This window comes from Panthera pardus, unplaced genomic scaffold (genome assembly GCF_024362965.1).
Source record: "Panthera pardus isolate Hobbes unplaced genomic scaffold, ASM2436296v1 HiC_scaffold_3, whole genome shotgun sequence".
Lineage (NCBI taxonomy): Eukaryota > Metazoa > Chordata > Mammalia > Carnivora > Felidae > Panthera > Panthera pardus.
The window spans coordinates 20820503-20840916 of NW_026526876.1; the positions used below are offsets into that span (position 1 = coordinate 20820503).

The window sequence follows — 20414 nt, forward strand, 5'->3', positions numbered from 1 at the left end:
TCTTGCTCATCTTGCTGGGGATGGCTCAGCCATGCCAGAGAACTGAAGGAAGACAGAAAGAAAAGGTGGTGGTGGGGTATAGTTGGTGGTTTTGGCAAAAGGTCTTCGCTAAAGATGACAGTTGTAATTTAGTGTTGTGTACTCAAAGTGGCAGATTTTCAAGTGTGGGCCCTTCGCCTCATGGGTTTCTGAGGGCTTTTCCAAGCCTCCAATGGGAGTATCCACTGGTATAGGTAGGGTACCTTGTGGTGGACCACTTAGGAGTTGCCTCTCATCCCCTGGTGGTCCTCTTTGCATAAATTCCGTTAGAAGTGCCATTTGCCCTTGTAGGTGGACCTCTGAGGGGAGAACCTGTAGACGTTGTATCTAGTCACCTTCCAAAATAATCAAGCTGGTCCTTTGTCCTTTGGAAATGCAGGCTACTTCCAGAGTAGCCCCTTCTCCTCAGTCAGCCACTAGAATTCTCCCAGCCACCTTCTCCCCTCAGGACTCTTTCCAGGAAACGGTCAGAGAGCGGTTCTACAGGGAAGTATGCCAAGCCTGGCGAGCTTATTTCTTGGAGTGGACTTTCACTTGGCCTGAGTACAGAAAAGTTCCCTCCTCCTCAGGGCATACTCTGATAGCTCTCTCTGAGGGAGAGACCTCATGGTCTTTCCATGGGACCACTGGGAAGCAGCACCATTTTGGAGGGACTCCTCCCCATTAAGACCTGCATAGAGCGTTAGGCACCTTTGTAGATGAGTACTGTCCATAGAATTTTTTATGATGATGGAAATATTCAGTATATGCAGTCTCATATGGTAACCACTAGCTACCATATTGGATATGTGGGTATGCAATCTTGTTGAATTTTAATTAATTTAAATTTAAGTAGCCACATGTGGCTGCTGTAACAGACAACACTGTTTCAGAATGAGAGGGTGATGCCAGCTATTTTTCTTAGCAACGGTTCTATTCTAGCACTGGATACCTTGCTCTGCTCTTTCAAGAAAGTCATCCTGAAAGCCTCTCCCAACCATAAATAAGGAGCACTGTCAGTAACAAGTTTTAAATGTTGGTTCCCAGAGCCACATTATTAGGGAGGTGGACTTTAGTCTTGTTAATGGGGAGTAGGTGTCTTTCTCTGAGCCTCCCTCTGCCCCACTCTGTCCCGACTGGAGGCATTTTGCTCTTTTGAGAGTAATGGCTGAAGTCTTAGCTCTGGCATATCTTTTGACCGCCTATTAAAAAGAAATTCTTTATTTTCCTGGAATAAGTATTCTTAGCAGTGCCATCATGGGCTTTGGCTGGATGATCAGCTTCTGCTTTCCTCCAGGGAATGCTTGGTAGATTGGATGCTGACAAGGGTTGCCCAGGATCCTGGTGATGCCCATGATCATAGGGAAGGACAGAACTAGTCCCAGAGTTTGATACTTGAATGCAGTTTAGGTCCAGCAGGATAAAGGACCATGCTGCTTTACCAAGTTAATCTAGTACAGTCTACAGTAGCAAAAAATAAAATAAAATAAAATTATGACTCTCAATGTGCAATAGCTCTGCTTATTCTAGTTAGGGAAAATGTATGTCTTATTAGATTTTTTTTTAATCTAGTTTTTTAGAGTACTTTAAAATGAATTAAGTTTTATTAATTCGGAGAACAAAGTAAGGTCCCACAAGGGATCAGGAAAGGGTTCTGTGTCAGTTAGGATTCTTAGTTGCAAGTAACAGAGGTCAGCTCTGGCCAGCTTAATCACACCAAGGAGATTATCAGAAGTATGAGGAATAACTCAGACAATGAAAGGGAAAATGGATTGCCAGGCCTTGGAAGACCATAGCGAGGCATCCCAAGATTTGCAATGATAGATACAAGCTAACGGGTGTCTTTTGAAAGAGCTGACATTACAATGACTCAGGAACAACCATTTTCTGCCTCTGTCATTCAGCTCAAGATTCAATTCTGGAAGAGAAAATCTGATCGACCTAGTCTACTGGGAGGGCTGGGGGTGGGGGGGTCATTCGCAAAGAAAAGCAGAGTGCCGTCTCTAAAGAGAGGAAGTAGGCATTCAAGCGTAGGAAAACGGAGCCCTTCCCAAACACATTGCATCTTTAAATAGTGTCAAAATCGTTACAGACACCAGAGAGAGTTACAAGAACAGACTTTGCATTTATCTTTGCAATTTTTCTCCATGTATCAGACAACAGTAAAGTTCATCATGTAAAAGAGACTTCGGAAATTATTTCATTTACCCTAATTTGCCCACTTTACAGGTCAAGAAGCCAAATGACTTGTCCAGGATTCCACAGCTGGGTAACGGTAGAGGCAGGACCAGAAGCAGGTCTCCAGAGGGAGTTATGATGTCCCTGCTGCTGTGCCACTCACTCTGCCTCTCCCATCGGCAAACACTTTTCAGTTGCTTGAAAGCACATTGTCTTTACATGAGGCTAACTGTTCCTTTTTCAGTCTCACCCTTGCGTTTCAGTTGCTTAGGCATCTTTGCAATAGATGTATCGAACCCTAGACTCTAGATTCTAAATCACTCAAGTTCATATTACTTTTTGTTGTTGCTCTGACTTCAAATAGCAAGCAAGATGTCTAGGATACAATGGTGACGATTCTCAAAGTTGACTCTGGGGGAAGATCTGCAGAGAGAGAGAGAGGGAGAGGCTGCCAGCCCATCAAATTGACTGTCCAGATACTTTCCCCCTCACAGATGATCTCTGGTTAGAATAAGGTAACCTTGGAGGGTAACTCTCTCTTCAAACGTATTATGTGTAGTTTTTCTTGTTTCTGGCCAAAGAGAATACAATGTCATTTCTGCAAAGGCCAAGTTTGGGTTGGGGCGAGGGGAAGGCAATTTATTCAGTGGCCCGCTAAGTTGGCTGGTAGAAATAGTAACTCTCTCCAAAGGCTTGTATTATTAGACCACTTTGCTGATGGGCTTTTTATTGTGGATGCAGTTTCATTGCTTTAGATCCAATATATTTTATGGCAAAATAAGATTCTCTCATCTAACAGTGCCTGCCATATTCATCTCACTGCGATTGTTGAGTACAAAAAACAGGGGTGATGTGGTCTCCAACCCTTGAGAGCTTATCTGGTCCGTGATGAGAGGGGAAGAGCAGAGGAATCCCGTGTCTGGGTGAAAAGGAGGGAAGAGATAGAATGTCTTTTGCTTAAGAAAAAAAAAAACAATCCCCACTTTTCCCCAGTGGTCAAAGAATTTTGGAATTGGAATGGACCTCCAAGGTAACGTAGGTCACCCCCTGGTTTAAGAGAAACTCAGAGAAAGTGTGACCTGCCCAAGATCCACAGCACTAGTAGCAGAACTGGCAGAGCAAGGAGGTTGAACTCTATTTCAGTCAAGCATCTCAGTGACTGAACCGCTGATATGCAAAGATGCCAGCCCCTCCCCTCACTTCTGGGATCCAGGGAGGTTTGGGAAGGCATCATATCCCTTTTTTTTCCTCTCTGAAAATCTTTTCCCACAAAGCTTTAAAATGATAATCAGCGATACTTTATTTTTTCTGCCTTATTTATTTATTAATGTTTATTTATTTTTGAGAGAGAGAGACAGAGTGTGTGCAGGGGAGGGGCAGAGAGAGGGAGAGGCACAGAATCCGAAGCAGGCTCGGGGCTCCGAGCTGTCAGCACAGAGCCCGACGCGGGGCTCCCAACTCATGAACGGCGAGGTCATGACCTGAGCCGAAGTCGGACGCCCAACCGACTGACCCACCCAGGCACCCCTCTTTTTTCTCCTTTTAAAGTCAAGTTATAATGTATGTACAGTAAACACATCTCAAATATACAGCTGAAAGAGTTTTTGTGTATGTACATATCCCTGTAACCACTATTGAGATCGGGATGCAAAACATTTCTAGCCACATAGAAGGCTTCCTCATAGCCCTGCACAGGCAGTAACTTCCTCTAAGACATAAGTACTGTTCTAAGTTACTTTCCCCACAGATGGGTTCTCCCCATTCTTGAATATCATTTAATGGAATCATCCTGCATGTTGTCCTTCTTTATCTGGTTTCTTTTGCTCTGAGATTCATCCATGCCTGCGTCGTATTAGTTGATGAATTGAACAATTTTTTTTTTTTTTGCTGTGTAATACACTGTTGTATTTATGTGCCACAGCATATCCATTCTGCTGTGGGTAGATACTTGGGTGTTTCCAGTTTGCGGCTACTAGAAGAAAAGCCACGCTGAACATTTTCCACAAGTATTTTTGTGGACATGCATATTCATTTTTCTTGTGTATATCTCTATGGATGGAGCTGCCAGGGAATAGGATAGACATATGTTTGGCTTGAATAGATTAACCAGTACGATTTTAGAATCAGGAAAGACATTTTCTTACCATAGTATTCAGCGATGATTATTACCGGTGGGTTTTTTTTTTCATTTAAATACAAAAACAATAAAACAGAGGCTTAGAATTAAGCTGGCTTCCTTTAAACATGGCAGATTTAGCACATGCATTTCTGCTTCTTCCCCAAACCCCACTAAAATGATGGTAAGGACTTAAAAATGGGTACCTAGAAGGACAGAGATCTGGAGTGGTGAACAGATGTTGGGAAATGGAAAACAGAAGAAAAAGTACTAATTGACTGGCTTCAAATGGAGAAGGACCTAAGTACCTGCAGAATGGAAGCCTCCAAGAAGCCAGATGAAACGTGCTAGTTAAATCCTGGGAAGCCTCAACAATCCTGGGAGTAGAATGGGGACAAGATGGGACAGCCAACAGGGTGGTTGGTGGTAATCTGTATCAGGGGTAGTTAGACATTTTTTTTAAGTTTTAAAAATATTTATTTATTTTTAACAAAAACAGAGAGAGCATGGGTGTGCAAGGGAGGGGCAGAGGATCCCAAGTAGGCTCTGTGCTGACAGGAGAAAGCCCAATGTGGGGCTTGAACTCATGAACCATGAGATCATGACCTGAGCCGAAGTTGGATGCTTAGCCAACTGAGCCACCCAGGTGCTCCAGGAGTAGTTAGATCTTTGTCCCACACCCAACAAATGGACAGTCATGTCTCCTGCAGCATGGCAAGAGACACGTTTATTATCTATATAAACGAGGCCAGAGAGGCATCTGGCTTGATAGACCAGGAGAAAATAAAGATGATGATCCAACTTGGTACAGGGAATAACGAAACCAAGAGCACAGCATCCAGGGAGGAAAGGGGAGGACTCTTTGCTGGGGAAACTGAAGAGTCTTAGGCAAATGGTCTCCAGACACTGATACTGGGGAGTCTACCTACCAAAAAGATGTGACCACACAGCCCCCTGGGATTTCATCCAGCGCCCGACAAGTCCCATCCATCCTGGGCCTCCAGTGAGCTTTTTAACGCCTTGCGTGAAATATGGCTTGGACGGCCAGAGTTACTCAGACTTCTGAGGAATGCCTTCCTTCTGAAAGATAAAGTCCAAAAGCTAATTTGGAGATAACAGAAACAAGTTATCTTCCCAAGAAAACATGAAAACGAAACAAAATGATTAATATCCTCAGAGAAGAAGAGGACATAATCCCTAATTAAAAGGGATGATCTGATGAAGAAGGAGCTCTCAGAAATTAAAAACAGGAAACCTAGATTTAAAAAGTGGAAAGGCTAAAAGAGCAATGTTGGAGAACTATCTAAGAAAATAGAATAAAAGGCAGAATGCCACATGACGTGAGAAAGGAAGATAAGACAATGAGCAGGTGAATCCAGTGGGACCAGCACCGACTAATCACCATTCCCAAAAGCAAGTACAGTGTCAAGAGTGCCAGAGTGGTCAAATGAAAATTTCCCCAGACTGAAGTAGACTAACTTTGCAGACTGGAAAAGAATTCTGAGTGCCGACCCCGTAAATGAGAAAGGGACCCTTGCCAGGAAGCACCATCGTGAGCTTCTAGGGTGCCATCACCAGAGCTTGCAGAAAGGGAGACATAGTTCTGAGTTAGAAGGACATCACACATCCCAACAGCAGTGTTTCAAGCCAGAGGACGACTGAAGGAGGTTTTCAAGTTCCCAAGTTTCAGGCTTTCAAAGGCCTGAGGAATTGGAAACTGGCACAGATCTCTTTCCTCGTTTCCGTGCTTTGAAGGACCATAGGCCAGAGTGGTCCGGTGCAAGTTAGCACTGTGTCACCTCTCCTGGTCCCCACTCTTGGGGTGTCAACTTGACCTGGGAGCCCACCCGACGTTCCCCAGAGCAAGCTGATTAAGGTGATGTGATGAGCAGGCCTTGAGGCTGTGTCTCACTGATCAGGGGAGGAAGGGAACACCAGCCGGGACTTCCACTCTCTTGAGTGTGAACGTGCCGTTCTCAGAGGCCCCACAGCACATATGACAAACAGAACATCAGGCATTTTATGTGGCCAACTCCACGCACCAATGGCAAAGCTGCTGCCACCCAGGTTCACCCGTCAGCCTCCTTTGCACTCAGCCTTTGTGGAGGCCTAGGATGCCTACCAGGCTGGAGCAGTCGGTTAGGACAGGAGAGGGTTCACGTGTCGTCCGGAGGTGGGGGTGGGGTGGGGCTTGTTCACTAGTCCCATCAAGACTGCATGGAATAGAGCTGGGGGTCCTCAAAGAAAGGCAGGGAGCTGCCACCAAAAGTGGGGGGTAAGGATACTGAGTATACAAGAACCGGCTCCCCACCCCAAACCCCCAAAGCCTCTTCAATTAGTATCAAAACAGTTACACGTACCAGAGGCTGACTTTGTGTTGATTGCTGTAATTTTGTATGATAGAGTAGTAAGGTTCGTCATATAAAAGGGACTTTGGAAATTATTTACTTTCCCCTTAAGATGACCACCTTATAGATCGGGAAATTGCATAACTTCTCCAAGCTTCCACAGCCAGACAGAGTGGCAGAGATGAGTCCAGAAGGAGGTCTATTGATGCATTGTGTTCCTGTCGCTGTACCAACCCCTGGGCGTCACTCATCAGCAAATGCTTTTCAGCTGCTTGAAAGCACGTTATCCTCTTGTGTGATTAACCAGTCCTTTTTCAGTCTTATGGTTGCAATTAAATTGCTCAGGTGTCTTTGTAATAGATTGTTTCTACCTCTAGGCTCCAGATGCTAAGTCTGGCCACACACCCTTGCCTGGGCTGGGCGAGGGGAGAAGGGGGAAGTGGGATGCACGCTCCCAACAAGGGTGTGTGTCCTCCTGTGGGTCCTTAGGTTGCCAGACCTGTGCAGCCACATCTTTCCAGAACGGTGGCCATTGGGCAGAGCTCTGTGCAGGACTGGAGGGAAAGAATAGGCAATGGTTCCAGATTCTTTGGACTTTATACTCAAGTGGGGGCTTATACAGACAATGTTTACAAAGAAACATAGAAGCAGGTAAAGTGGGGGACGGGGCGCCTGGATGGCTCAGTCGGTTGAGCGTCCAACTCTTGACTTCAGCTCAGGTCGTGATCCCAGGGTTGTGGGATCGAGCCCCTCATCGGGGTCCACCCTGAGTGTGGAGCCTGCTTAAGATTCTCTCTCTCTGCCATTCTCCTCTGTGCACATACACAGTCTCTCTCTCTCTCTCTCTCTCTCTCTCTCTTTCTCTCTCTCTCAAATTAAAATATCTCTCTATATAAAGAAACAGGCACAATGGCTCTGTTGTGAAATGGAGGCATTTGTCTATAAGAATTCATTTCTCATCTAAAGTTGGTTAAATGGAGTAGGATTGATGACTGGTCTCAGAAGGGCATCTGACCCAGGGGCACAGGATCATCTGGATCCCAGGTGAATCATCTCCATCCAGATGGCTGCCATCAGCCCCCTCCAAAGCCACTACAGGAGAGCAAGTCCCAGAGGGTGAAGTAAGACTCCCTTTCTTCTACCAAATATCAATCAAGGGTCTGCTCTGTGCCAGTGTGGAGATGTAAAGTCGAGAAATCAGATGAGATGTGCCTGGCTGAGGAGGGGGGTCAGCTCTCGGTGGGTCTGTTTCCAAGCAATTGAGAGGCGATCCCGGAAGTAACCTCACACCTCTCTTGTGGGGCTTGCCTCTGCCTTTTAAACCCTTTAAATCCTTCACCCTGTGGAGAAGTGGCATGTGACAACTGCCCAGAGCTCCACAGTCCACGCAGCCCCCCTGTAGCCCCCAAAGTCGCTTCTTTGCACCTCCTGAGCGTGTTGCTTCTTCTCTGCCTGAGAGGTCACGTCCAAGCAGGAGGTGCAGATTCTGGGTGTGTTCGTGGTCCTAAGTTGCTAGTGCAGAGACCCGTGGGGTCACTTGCCAAGCCCTAGGCTGGCTGGAGCCCGGGGCCCTAGCCCAGCCCTGTGGGCCCAGGAGTCGGGAAGCCTTGGAGAATCTCCTTCCAGCCTCCTCCACCAGCGCTCCCCAGCATGAACCTCCCTGCAGAGGCGGCATTAAGCAGTGGTTGTGAGTGTATACCTTGGAGCAAACTGGGTTGGGATGCCGACTCTGCCACCTGCTAGCCTGGGCTGGACATTGACACCTGTAAGGTTCAGTCTCCCGGGTGTAGATCTGGACAGCGGGGGTTGCATCTCTGGAGTCGGCGCAGAGGACTCGGCGAGGCGGTATGTGCCGAGTACCTGGCACTTACAAAGAGCTCGGTAAATGGGACTGCTGGCGTGACTAGCCTTTGTCCGGCCGTTTCTTCCGATATTCCCTGGAATAAACAGAACCCCACCCTTTCAAACCCTCTTCGAATGCTACCTTCTTCTTGCCTAATCACCTTGGTGGAAGGAAGGAGGAGGAAGTGTCCTTGACCTGCCAGTGATTGCCTCATTCCTTGTCTTATTCAATACTCCTACAATCCCATTCTACAGATGTGGAAACCGAGCCCTGCAGGGGCTCCCTATTGCCTCCAGCAGTAGACTAGACTGATTGGTATTCCTCAGGGGCATCATTATTATTTATTATCATTCACAGTAATATAGTCCTGTGCTCTGCTTTGAATCACAGATGTTTGCGCCCGTGTGACTGTTCGGTCCTCAACAAGCTCATAAACTCCTGGTGGGCAGATTCTTGTTTTGTACTAGGCTTTTCTGGCAGCAGAGCAGTGTGTGAATGCACACACATCCTTGTACACAGGTACTTCCCAGAAACTCTGTTCTCTGGGAGTGATCTCCCCCATGCTCTGCAGAAAGTCAGGAAGTTGCAGCCCCAGCTTCCCTTGGGAACTCTCGGCGACTGCCTTAGCCTGTGGACAGCTCCCTCCTGACAACTCTTGTGTGAATCACTTACTTGGCCTACGGCGTCTGCCATGTTGCATTATATTGTCATTTATCCTTTTTTGCATGTGTGTTGTTTCCCCAAGTGACTGTAAAAATCAAGAACTAGGGGTAATGTCTTTTTATATACTGAGCACTTCCATTATCTTGAACACGGTCAATGCTAAGTCACTGTTGAGTATGATGCGGTGATGCCGTTGGATTTTTATGTGTGTGGTTTGCCCTGGACACACCTGGGTACTCTCCAGGGTCTGGGTTCTGTTCTCCCAGCCTCTCATTTTAATGCGTTCTCCATCCTGCCCTCTCCCTCCCTTGCTGCCACTGTCCGCCTCTGCCTCCTGCCCTCCCTCTCATCTGGCATTTCCCCAGGGGAAGATAGAAAGTTTTGCCTGCAGAGGCCACATCTCAGGCTGCTGCTTAATTGTTGAAGACATCCCTGCTCCGTAGAGAGGGCATACTTCCAAGAATCTCGATGCTGGGAGACGAGCAGAGAGACAAGCCCCCATTCGTATAGAGTGACCCAAAGTACAGGAGGCAGGGCACACCCACTGGCTGGCTTTCCTGGGTGCTGTTGCTGGGAACCATTAGATGTGAAGCCCGTTACTCCCAGGAGGATGATGAGGGAAGCCTCGTCTAATAAGCGAGATGTGACTTCCAGGCTCCTCTGTCTCATGTATTGGAAAATAGTTTCCCTGGTGTGGCCAGAGGCCTGCTGAGCCAATCTGAGGAGTTTCCTGCTGCCTGAGGCTGAGCCCAGGGCTCCTTCCTCATGACTCAGAGTGGTTAAGCTGCAATCCAAAGATACGGAGACTGATGGGACGCCTGGGTGGCTCAGTCGGTTGAGCGTCCGACTTCCGCTCAGGTCATGATCTCACGGTCCGTGAGTTTGAGCCCCGCGTTGGGGTCTGTGCTGACAGCTCAGAGCCTGGAGCCTGTTTCAGATTCTGTGTCTTCCTCTCTCTCTGACCCTCCCCTGTTCATGCTCTGTCTCTCTCTGTCTCAAAAATAAATAAACATTAAAAAAAAAAAAAAGACAAAGACACGGAGGCTGATTAGCATGGGGCTCTGGATACATTTCATTGCATTCCCTTGCATTGTAGGAAAGGCAGAAGTCGTCCCAATTTTTACTTCTTTCTTATGGTCATTTTCTGTGTCCTACTTCTTTCTCCCCCTTCTTTATTCCCCGTACATGTATCAGTCATTCATTCATTTTTTTTTTCACTCAACCCATAACGTTTTGTTGACCCTCTATTATGTACCAACTGCTGTGCTATTCACCAGAGATGTAACATGCAACTGTCCTTGCCTTCAGGGGTTCTTGAATTTAGAGAGTTAGCGCCCTGCAAATCACACACATAATTAGTTACATGCCCTTGTTATAAGTAGTAAAAAACAGAGGCATGGTGTGCTGTGACCGCCGAGCCATCGAGCAGAGAATTCTGACCTCACGTGTTAGGGGGATGTGGCAGTTTTAATTTTTTTTTTAATGTTTATTTATTTTTGAGAGAGAGACAGAGACAGAGCACGAGCGGGGGAAGAGCAGAGAGAGAGGGAGACACAGAATCCGAAACAGGCTCCAGGCTCCGAGCTGTCAGCACAAAGCCCAACAAGGGGCTTGAACTCACAAACTGCAAGATCACGACCTGAGCCGAAGCCGGATGCTCAACCGACTGAGCCACCCAGGCGCCCAGATGTGGCAGTTTTACAAACATGTCCATAAATTCTTTGACATTCCTCCCTTTAAGAGGTGGAGGCTAATTCTCCTTCCTTTGGAAGGGAAGTGCCAGATTTAGTGATCTGCTTCTAACCAGATCACTGGGGAAAAGCAGAAGTGATGGTTATGCTACTCTGGAGGCTAGGTCATCGCAAGTCCATATTGTTTCCATCTTGGCCGCCCTGTCGATCTCTTTCCCTCGTGGATCACCTGCTCTGAGAAAAGCCAGCTTTCACGTCATGATCAGCCTTGTGGAGAGACCATGTGGTGCGGAACTGAAGCCAGCTACCTCCAGCCAGTAGCCGTAGGAGGGCACCGTCTTGGAAGAAGGTCCCCCAAACCAGTCTGGCCTTTAGATGACCACAGCTCCACCGACATGTTGACTGCAGCCTCGTGAGAGGCCATGAACCAGAACCACCCAGCTAAGCTACCCTTAAACTCTTGACCCACAGAGCTGTGAGGTAATACATGCAGTAAGTGGGATAATTTATTAACCAATAATAGATAATGAGTACGTAGTGTGACGGAAGTTAATTCTTCAACACTCTACTTATCTGAAAAGTCTTCATTATCCCCCCACTTTGGGCGGATGCCTTGACTGTGTATAGAGTTCCATTCTCTTCCCCCAGAATTTGGAAAGCGTCCATTGTGTCCACTGTGGGTGTTGACGTGTCCAGTGCCTTTCTTTCTCCACCCCCCGACCCACAGAGGTCGTGCGAGGTCATAAGTGTTAATTGTGTATGCTGCTGGACTTTGGGGGTGATTTGTCACACAACAATAGGTAACTGATATAGAGGCAGAGAAAGGGAGGCGTTGATGGTAGGGACGTGCCCCACGAAGTGAAAGCTACACAGAGCCCTGAAGGCAGAGAAGAAATTGACCAGGTGAGGAGGAGGTTGGGGGACAGGCCCAAGGGCACAGCGCACAGGAGCCCCACACCATGATGAAATGCTGTAAGAGAAAGTGGGGCTCATTAGCTGGAGTAGAGAAGGATGGGCAGAGAGGAGTGTCTGGCAATGAAATCGGGCACCTAGGGGGAGCACCAGGGCCTCAGGGACCATGCCAAGAATTTAGCATTTCATCTTGTGAGCAATGAGAAGCAAAGGCTTTGGTCAGGAGAGCAGCATTAGCGGATTTTCTTACCAAACTAGCAAAAGGATTGCCCGGGACTTAAGAGAAAAGGATCCGGTTGTGTGCTAGTCTAGCCTGTCGATAACCAGCGCTGTGGCTGCACCAGCCTTTGTGGTTCTTAAGATCGCAAGACGCCTTTCAGCAGAAACCATGGGGAATCTTCTAGGAAAAATGCTTATTACTTACAAGACCTGGGAATTAGGTAGCACACTGGCAGCCATAAGCGTGGTCATGGGGGGTGGGGGGAGAGAGCAGAGAGCGAGCTATAGCACAAGAAAGCCAGGCCTTGTGCATTGGGTTCTGCTCTTATTGGGGTTGAAGGTGGGGCCTAGGGCTTTGTGGGCTCACTCTTTATTGGTGAACTTAAAACACGAGAGCAGGAATTGGAAGTGTGGAAAGAGAAAGGCAAGTAGCCCAAATGGCCAGTCATCAACATCAGCTAACATCTTTAAAGCAAAGGAGCCTCCATGTGGGGGAGGTGGCCTAGCTCTTTATCTGCTTGTGTAGCTGAACGTGTTTATTAGAGACAGACATCTTTGAAGTGGATGCCTTCTTTGAGGCGCATGCTTAGGCGATCAAAGCGTAAGTCGTTCATTTGCATGACAAAAAAAGAAAAAAATCAATAACTGTCGGCCTTACCCTACAGATCCACACTGTGTGGGACCTTATTGCCTGCGCTCACTGGCTTTCTGGGGACTGGTCTGCTCCACTCGGTTCTCCAAGGCATGGCTCCGTTCTCTGGAGTAAGCCCTTTTCCTTATCCTGGGTGATTTGTACTCCCGAGCCCCCTGGCTGTGTTGAGCACGCGCTTCTGATTTTCCCCCTCTAGGCGGGAGGAGATGCCGGGACCCACTGGCGAACAGTCTACGGTGACTGTTTCCAGGTACTGGCAGCTCTCAGGTGCAATCCCATTTCCCCAGGATGGGTGAGGGTGCTCTCGGGACAGCGCCACGAATCCCAGGCACAGCTGGATGTTGATAGCAACCCAGATCTTGGCAGGCTGCTATTACCAGCTGGAGGCACGACCGCGGGCCCCTCGGGCTTCCTTCCAGCCCGCAGACTCTGTCTTTTCCCTGTGCGCCCGCCTGTGCAGCTCACCTGGGGATGAGGGTTTGCCGCGTGGGAAGCCGCGAGGTCTGGTTCGTGTCTGCAGAGCAGGACTGTGTTTTTCTCCTGGCCCCGTGTGAAACCGCGGAGGTCCCCCTCAACCCCAGGGGAGCAGAACTTGTTGGCCTTCGCCGTTCCTTCCCTTTCTGTGCGCCCTTCCCATTCATCCAGACAGAGCAACGTGTACGTACGTCAAGGGGCAGTTTCAGGTGTATAACCGAAAATTTCATGTGTCATGTGTCAACTCTTCTTCGATTTAAAAAAAGAGGCATTTTCTGGGGCGCCTGGGTGGCTCAGTCGGTTAAGCGTCTGACTTTGGCTCGGGTCATGATCTCACAGTTCGTGGGTTTGAGCCCCGCGTCGGGCTCTGTGCTGACAGCTCGGAGCCTGGAGCCTGCTTCGGATTCTCTGTCTCTCTCTCTCTCTGCCCCTCCTCTGCTCTCTCTCAAAAATAAATAAACACTAATAAACAAATAAATTAAGTTTAAAAGGGCATTTTCCCCTTTAAAAGGAGAAATCTATTACCTGTAATCCTTTTCCTCCCTTACTCACCCATTCCTGTGTTCCACACAATTCGTTCTGTCATCATATCCTATGTATTAAAGAAAAATCTGTCTTGGGGCTCCTGGGTGGCTCAGTTGGTGAACCATCCAACCCTTGGTTTTGGTTCAGGTCATGATCTCATGGTTCGTGGGTTTGAGCCCCGCATCGAGATAATGGCACAGAGCCCGCTTGGGATTCTCTTTCTCTCTCTGCCCCTCCCCCACTCACATGCACTCTCTCTCGCTCTATCGCTCCAAAATAAATAAATAAAAAATAAAATAAAAATAAGTGAATAAATAAACTTAAAAAAAAAAAAATGAAAAATCTGTCCGAGGGTCACAAATATAGAGCCTCAGTGGACCAGGCAGTTCATGGAAACTAGGCGAGCAGCTAGTGAGGACAATAGGGGGGTGTGGGCCTGTGGCCACCAGGAGAGTGCTTGCCCAGCTATGGGACTTTTTAAAGTGTGCCGTCTGTGGCCTGCCTCTGGTCCCTGTTGGGCTGGCACCCTGGGAGTCCGTGGCCCTGCATCTGATCATTGACCAATCACTCCCTCCACAGCCTTTTGTCTGGAAGCCTTACCAGAAACCCACCTTCATGCTAGCTTTGCCCGCACTCTGTCCCCAGAATTGCCTTCCTAAAATGGCAGATGTCCTCATCCATCCCGGGCCAGGGCCTCTGCTGATTCACCAGAGCCCGCAGGGTACGTGGCTGGTCTAAACACCTCGGGGGTGAATTTAAGCCCTTTGCAATGTTCTCCCGAAGCTCTCATTTGTATTTTGGTTTCCCCTACTCCCCTGGGAGTTTCTCAGGCCCCATTGTTTTGACATTGCCTTTGAGTCCCTGGCGCCTGGCAGGGTCCTGCCAGAGTCAGTGCTGTTTGCTGGGGAATCGAATGTTTCGTACACCCAGCGGACAGTGTTTGTGCCCTTGCTGATTTGCAGCCGGGTGTGTGGAGGGGTTGAGAAGGAAATGCAGTCGCCACGTGAGGGGGCATGTGACTCAGTGGAGGAAGACCTTTGACCTTGATACCCAAAGCCTCCCTGACTCAGCCGCTGCTTTACCAAGTGTGCCTGGGCCCAAGAGGGACTTGGTGCGGTGAAAGGTGATGGGGCCTCTAGAGCAGATGGGCTTGGGTTCAAATCCTGACTCTGTCACCTCCTACCATGTGACCTCGTGTGTGTGTGTTTTAAATTTTTTAAAATATTTATTTTCAAGACAGAGAGACAGAGCATAAGTTGGGGGAGGGCCAGAGAGAGAGGGAGACACAGAATCTGAAGCAGCCTCCAGGGCCCAAGCTGTCAGTGCAGAACCCTACGCAGGGCTCGAACCCACGAACTGCGAGATCGTGACCTGAGCCGAAGTCGGACACGTAACTGACTGAGCCACCCAGGTGTCCCGACCTTGTGTGTTTTAAAGCCGGACATTCTGTGTGCTACCCTGACCTCTCTGAGCCTCAGAGGGCTCCAGACTTCTAGTCTTGAGTTCCCTGCTCTCGTTAGACGTGCTCCCCACTCAGCGGGGTGGGCTTCCCTCCCAGCCAGACCGGCTACAGTCCACCTGGTCCCCAACCTGCCAGCATAGACGTTCCAGCAGGCCGCTCGCATCCTCCATCAGGAATCAAGAGCCACTTCACCCTCTTTCCGTTATGAAGCCTGCCTCCCTCTGTCCCTTCTGGTTCATTCTGTCCCTGAGTACAACCCCCAGTGGCCCTTCATGGCATGCAGTGTCTCCCTCTGCTGGCTGCAGGTGTTAGTGACTAATAAGCTGCTGTAAATCTCATCTGTCCAGTGTCTGGTGTCGTGTGTTTGGCCATCTCGTTCTGTGTAGGGTGGGGAACCCCTCCCTCCCTCACTACCAGGTGAAGAAGAGGTGATCAGAGCACCTTGTAAGAGCAGTCTGACCTCTCCGTGCCTCGGTTTCCTTCTCTGTAAAAGGAGAGGCTATCAAAGTGCCTCCATCATAGGGTCACCATGAGCATTGAGTGAAATAATGTCTATAGAGCACGTAAAACCGCTCCTGGAACACAGGAAGCACTGTGCCTTTGCTATTATAATTTGCTATGATCGACCTGGCGCCTTGGCTCTCAAACTTGGGGCTGCATCAAGATCACCTGGAGGGTTTTGCTGGTCTCCACCCCCAGAGTGTCTCAATCAGTGGGTCTCTGGGAAGGGGCCCAAGAACTTGCACTTCTAACAAGTTCCGAGAATGCTGATGTTGCCCATCTGGGGACTCCACTTGGAGAACCGCTAACTTCATGGGAAGATCTACCAGGCAGGGAGCCAAACTTGTCCTTGACTTGGGCTATGGGACTGTGTAGACTTGGTCTAGCTGTTTCTGTTTCAGCTTCCCTTCTGCCTTCTGCTCAGCATCCCACTAACTTTAAATGTGAATGTGATACGAATCCCAGAAATTCACTGCTTCCTCTGAAAGACGAGTGTTCTTCTTGTGACCTCCCTCCTTGGAAATGCAGCTCCAGAACCTCTCCGTGGTATAAAGAACGTGCCGGCTGGGGAAAACATGCTACTGTCTGCTGTCTCTCTTCCTGCACGTTGTGGTTCTGTTCTGGAAGACTGTCACCTCCTCCCTTGCCAGGTTCTGTCTGTCCAGGTCACTTGGTGGGTATTCCGGATGCTTGTTTGTCAGCGCTGGGCCACGGACAAGTAGCATGGAGTGTTTATCGCAGTCAGGAAACCTCTGGGATTAGCCGAGCCTGGGGTCCTGGATGTACCAGTCTGCTCTCCCGGGGGCACAGGCAGCATTGACGCCACGTGGTACTCAATGCCCTAGCCTACGGAAAGAGGGAAATAAACAGATATCTGTCCCGGTTGGTTATTGTCAGCTCCCCTCTGTGTAGCCGTGGGTAAGTCGCCTCCCGTGGCTATAGAACAAGCACTTTGTGTTGTAGAATCCTAGACGAGGAATGGACTTGTTTTTTTCATAGCGGCCTGATTTCCCCCAGCTGAATCTTCTGTCCTGCGGGGGATCTCAGAAAACCAAACTAAAGTCAAATTCCCTACCCAGGCATCTCAGTTTGTCAGACCAGACATGGAAGGTGAAGCTTGCCCATGTTCATCAGTGATTTCTTCAGCATGGTGGGAGGCCCTTTACCTATCAACAGATTTCTCCCCCTTCTCCAGTAATGCTTGACCACCGGGCCGTCACTTGTGGATGTCGGTACCTTTACACTGCTTCAGGGAATGAGGTTCCATAGATGCCCACATAAGGAAAAGTTTCTTTCTTTAAAAAAAAATTGTTTTTAATGTTTATTTATTTTTGAAAGAGAGAGAGAGAGAGACAGAGTGCAAGCGGGGGAGGGAGGGGTAGAGAGGGAGACACAGAATCTGAGGCAGGCTCCAGGCTCCGAGCCGTCGGCACAGAGCCTAACATGGGGCTCGAACCCACAAACCATGAAATCATGACCTGGGCCGAAGTCAGACCCCCAACTAGCTAAGCCACCCAGGAGAATTACAACTAATTCAGATGCTTCAGAGAAAGGGTGGGTTTTACTTAGATTGCTGTTTTAGATCATGCCTCTAGACTATCCAGCATCTGCCATACAGTGGGTGACTGCTCAACTGAGCAAAAGGGTAGAATTGGAGGACAGGCTATTGTCTTCCAGGCAATAGGCCTACTTCTGGTGTGGTCCTCACCTTGGAGACACTGAACCTACTCCCACATCCAATCCCAAAACCATTCTTCATCTCACACACCTGTTACCCCGACACATTCTTCTTTGACTTGAGCCTCAAGGTGGCTAATCCTCCATTGTTCTCCGTGGCCCCCTGGCACGAGTGCAAAGTTCAATAACAAATAGCAAGAGAGAGTTTGGCATGGGTGGGGTAAAATATCACTCTGCCCGTGAAGTTTTTCTCTCTGTTGGTGACCCCTGAGGATTTGATACTCAGTCACATGAAGATAACACCATCAGGAGAGACACAAGAAAATATACCAGGGTGAGACAGCTGGCTTTGTCACCCAGCCTTTCACCTGGAGTTCCATTTCAGTTGTGTGGTCTGCGGTGGCTGCCACATTTCACTCTGGCCGTGTCCCGTGCTCCCACCGTCCAACCTTCCCACAGCTTCCTGTCTCAGTGCTTGAGATTGGGTTCTCTGCCTCCGATGTCATCAGGGACTTCTGCTCAAGCAGGGGCAGCATTAACTTCACTGCACACCCCTGATGCACGTCCTCTCCACCAGCTTTCCGATGGGGCTGTCGTTTGGCCATTGTAACGATAAATCCTGCCATCTCTCAAAATCATGTGTGTATCATTCTTTTTTTTTTTTTTTTTTAACGTTTATTTATTTTTGAGAGACAGAGACAAAGTGTGAGTGGGGAGGGGCAGAGAGAGAGGGAGACACAGAATCCGAAGCAAGCTCCAGGCTCTGAGCCATCAGCACAGAGCCCGACGCGGGGCTCGAACTCACAAACCGTGAGATTGTGACCTGAGCCGAGGTCAGACGCCCAACCGACTGAGCCACCCTGGTGCACCTATCATTCTTATACTCCCCTTTTCTGGGGTCAGGTTACTGAGCATGCCTAATGAAAACGTGGGACTCGAGACAGAGGTACATCACAAAGAGCTGCAAAATGGAGGGTTAGAAAGCATAAACTGGAGCTGCGTGAAGCTAGCCAACTTCCTTGACTTTTGGTTTTTTTCTCTTCTGCATAGAGGAAAGTGGATAAACACTGATCTTCAGAAACTCTCCAGATGCTCATATGGTATCACACTCAGATGAGAAGATCATTAGAGAAAACTGTTAACCCACCGAAGCAGGGAAAGGATTGATTCAGCCAGAAGTCATGGCAGAGAGCTTTCGGGAGATCCCAATGTAGATTGGATATGAGGGAAGAGGCTAGGTCAAGATGTTTCTGATTGAGGGATCCAGGAGGCGTGGAGCAAATAGCCTGCGGTGCTAGTTTGGGTCTAATCGATGGGGAAAGGACCTCGGTTTCCCAGACCCAGAGGATGCAGGCTAGAGGCTACTTGACTTACAAAATGCTGGGGAAAAAAAATGCCAAGTGTTGGGGATGCAGCGGTTAGTAGAATGTGCTGTCCCTGCCCTAATGGAGATTTACAGTCCATGGAGAGGAGGACGCTGATTAAAGAGTCATACAAATAAATGTGAATCTTATGTACCTGCGATAGAGAGGTGCACAGTGCCATGAGGACACATAATAGCAGGATTGGCCCAGAGAAGCATCCAGGGAAAGAGGAGGAGAAGAATCATTGGGGTAGGCAGTGCATCGCAGGAGGGGAACAGAATGTACTAGGGACAAGAGGCATGGTGACTTTGGTTTTGGCAGAAACTTGGCCATGGAGCTGTGTTTAGCTCGAGTTGGGTTTTCTCCATACTTAAAATTACCGCTACCTTAAAATTACCTCTACCCCCAAGATTCAACAGATATTATTGGCTGAGTGTGTGCTAGTCTGAACAGTTAGAAGGAAGGGCTCCAAGAGGAGGGGAAGCCACTGTAAAACCCCAATATTTCAACTTAAAAGAGGAGAATTGCCTTGAAATTTTGGATGGCTACAGCAAAAGTGGCAAATGGTAAATGCCAGAGGTGTGTTATTTCAGGGTCTCTTGAGGCGTGTTTGTCCGAATAAGCTGACACCAGGTCCCCTGCACTCTATCTTAAACATATGGAGGCTGCCTCTAGGACCCTGGTCTGTGGCATCCCTCACCGTCTCCACTGTCACCATCCCTTAATCTCACTGTCCATCCAGAGGTACATCCCACCTCCTGTCCATATAGAAGGGAGGGGTCTAAGACAAATCAAGACATTGCTATGCATATCCCCCGTCATCAAGGAATATCCTGGGTGTGTTCTAATCTGGAAAAAAATACCCCAGAGTTCATCCTGAAATCTTTTTTTTTTTTAATTTTTAATGTTTATTTATTTTTGAGAGAGAGAGAGAGAGAGAGAGAGAGAATGAGTGGGAGAGGGGCAGAGAGAGAGAGAGAGAGAGAGGGGGAGACACAGAATACGAAGTAGGCTCCAGGCTCCGAGCTGTCAGCGCAGAGCCCAATGTGGGGCCCGAATTCATGAACCATGAGATCATGACCTGAGCCAAAGTTGGACACTCAACTGACCGAGCCACCCAGGTGTCCCCTAAAATCTTCTGTTCCTGTAACCAATCTAGCATTTTGACGCATGGGGAAGGCGGCTTATTTTGGTAACTAGGACTACTTCCCTATCTTGAAGAAAAGGCAAGATGTGATGTATATAATAAGACGTATATGTGGGAGGGCGTATGGAGCATTTGCCTTTGAAATTGGGTTATTTACAGTAAGACAGGAAGATAAATGTAAAAATTTCACTGGCACAGACTGTGGGTTAATTGTCTGGACGAGCCAGGATCAAAGGCATCTGTAGTTACAGTATTAACTAAGAATAGAACTTTTCATTGGCTGTCCTAGCAGACTCAGACTCTTCACTGCAGCTCCCATATGTTTGTAAATGGGGTAGGGTGATGTTTCTGTCAGATTCTAGCTGGGCGCCCAGGCCCTGACTCCTGGTTTCCCACCCAGTAAGTTCCTAGGATCCAAGTTTGTACCATAAGGCTTCAGCATGTGCGTACTGCCCTTTCAGGGTGTTTTCCACCTCCCTATGGGTTTCTGATAATTATGATCCATGAATGGGGGGAATATCTTATCCGATGAGGTAAAGAAAATGAATATTCAGTAGCCCGAAGAGTGAGCTTTGGTCCAATCCAATTAAACACTTTTTTTTGGAGCATAAAATTTCATTTCTG

General features: G+C 48.3%; 1 protein-coding gene across 11 annotated transcripts in view; it reads left to right on the top strand.

The window, feature by feature from the left end:
• SLC39A11 (solute carrier family 39 member 11) overlaps window positions 1–20414 on the top strand; it is a 427544-nt gene that overhangs the window by 301733 nt on the left and 105397 nt on the right. Inside the window, exon 9 of one of the 11 annotated variants that reach the window (XM_053893200.1) lies at window positions 2248–2497. The exons of the other annotated variants lie outside the window; for them this stretch is intronic. Within the exon in view, the coding sequence (XP_053749175.1) occupies window positions 2248–2264 (17 nt within the window). The 3' untranslated portion in view covers window positions 2265–2497. Of the gene's footprint in view, window positions 1–2247; window positions 2498–20414 lie in introns of those variants that run through there. 11 annotated transcript variants of the gene reach the window in all.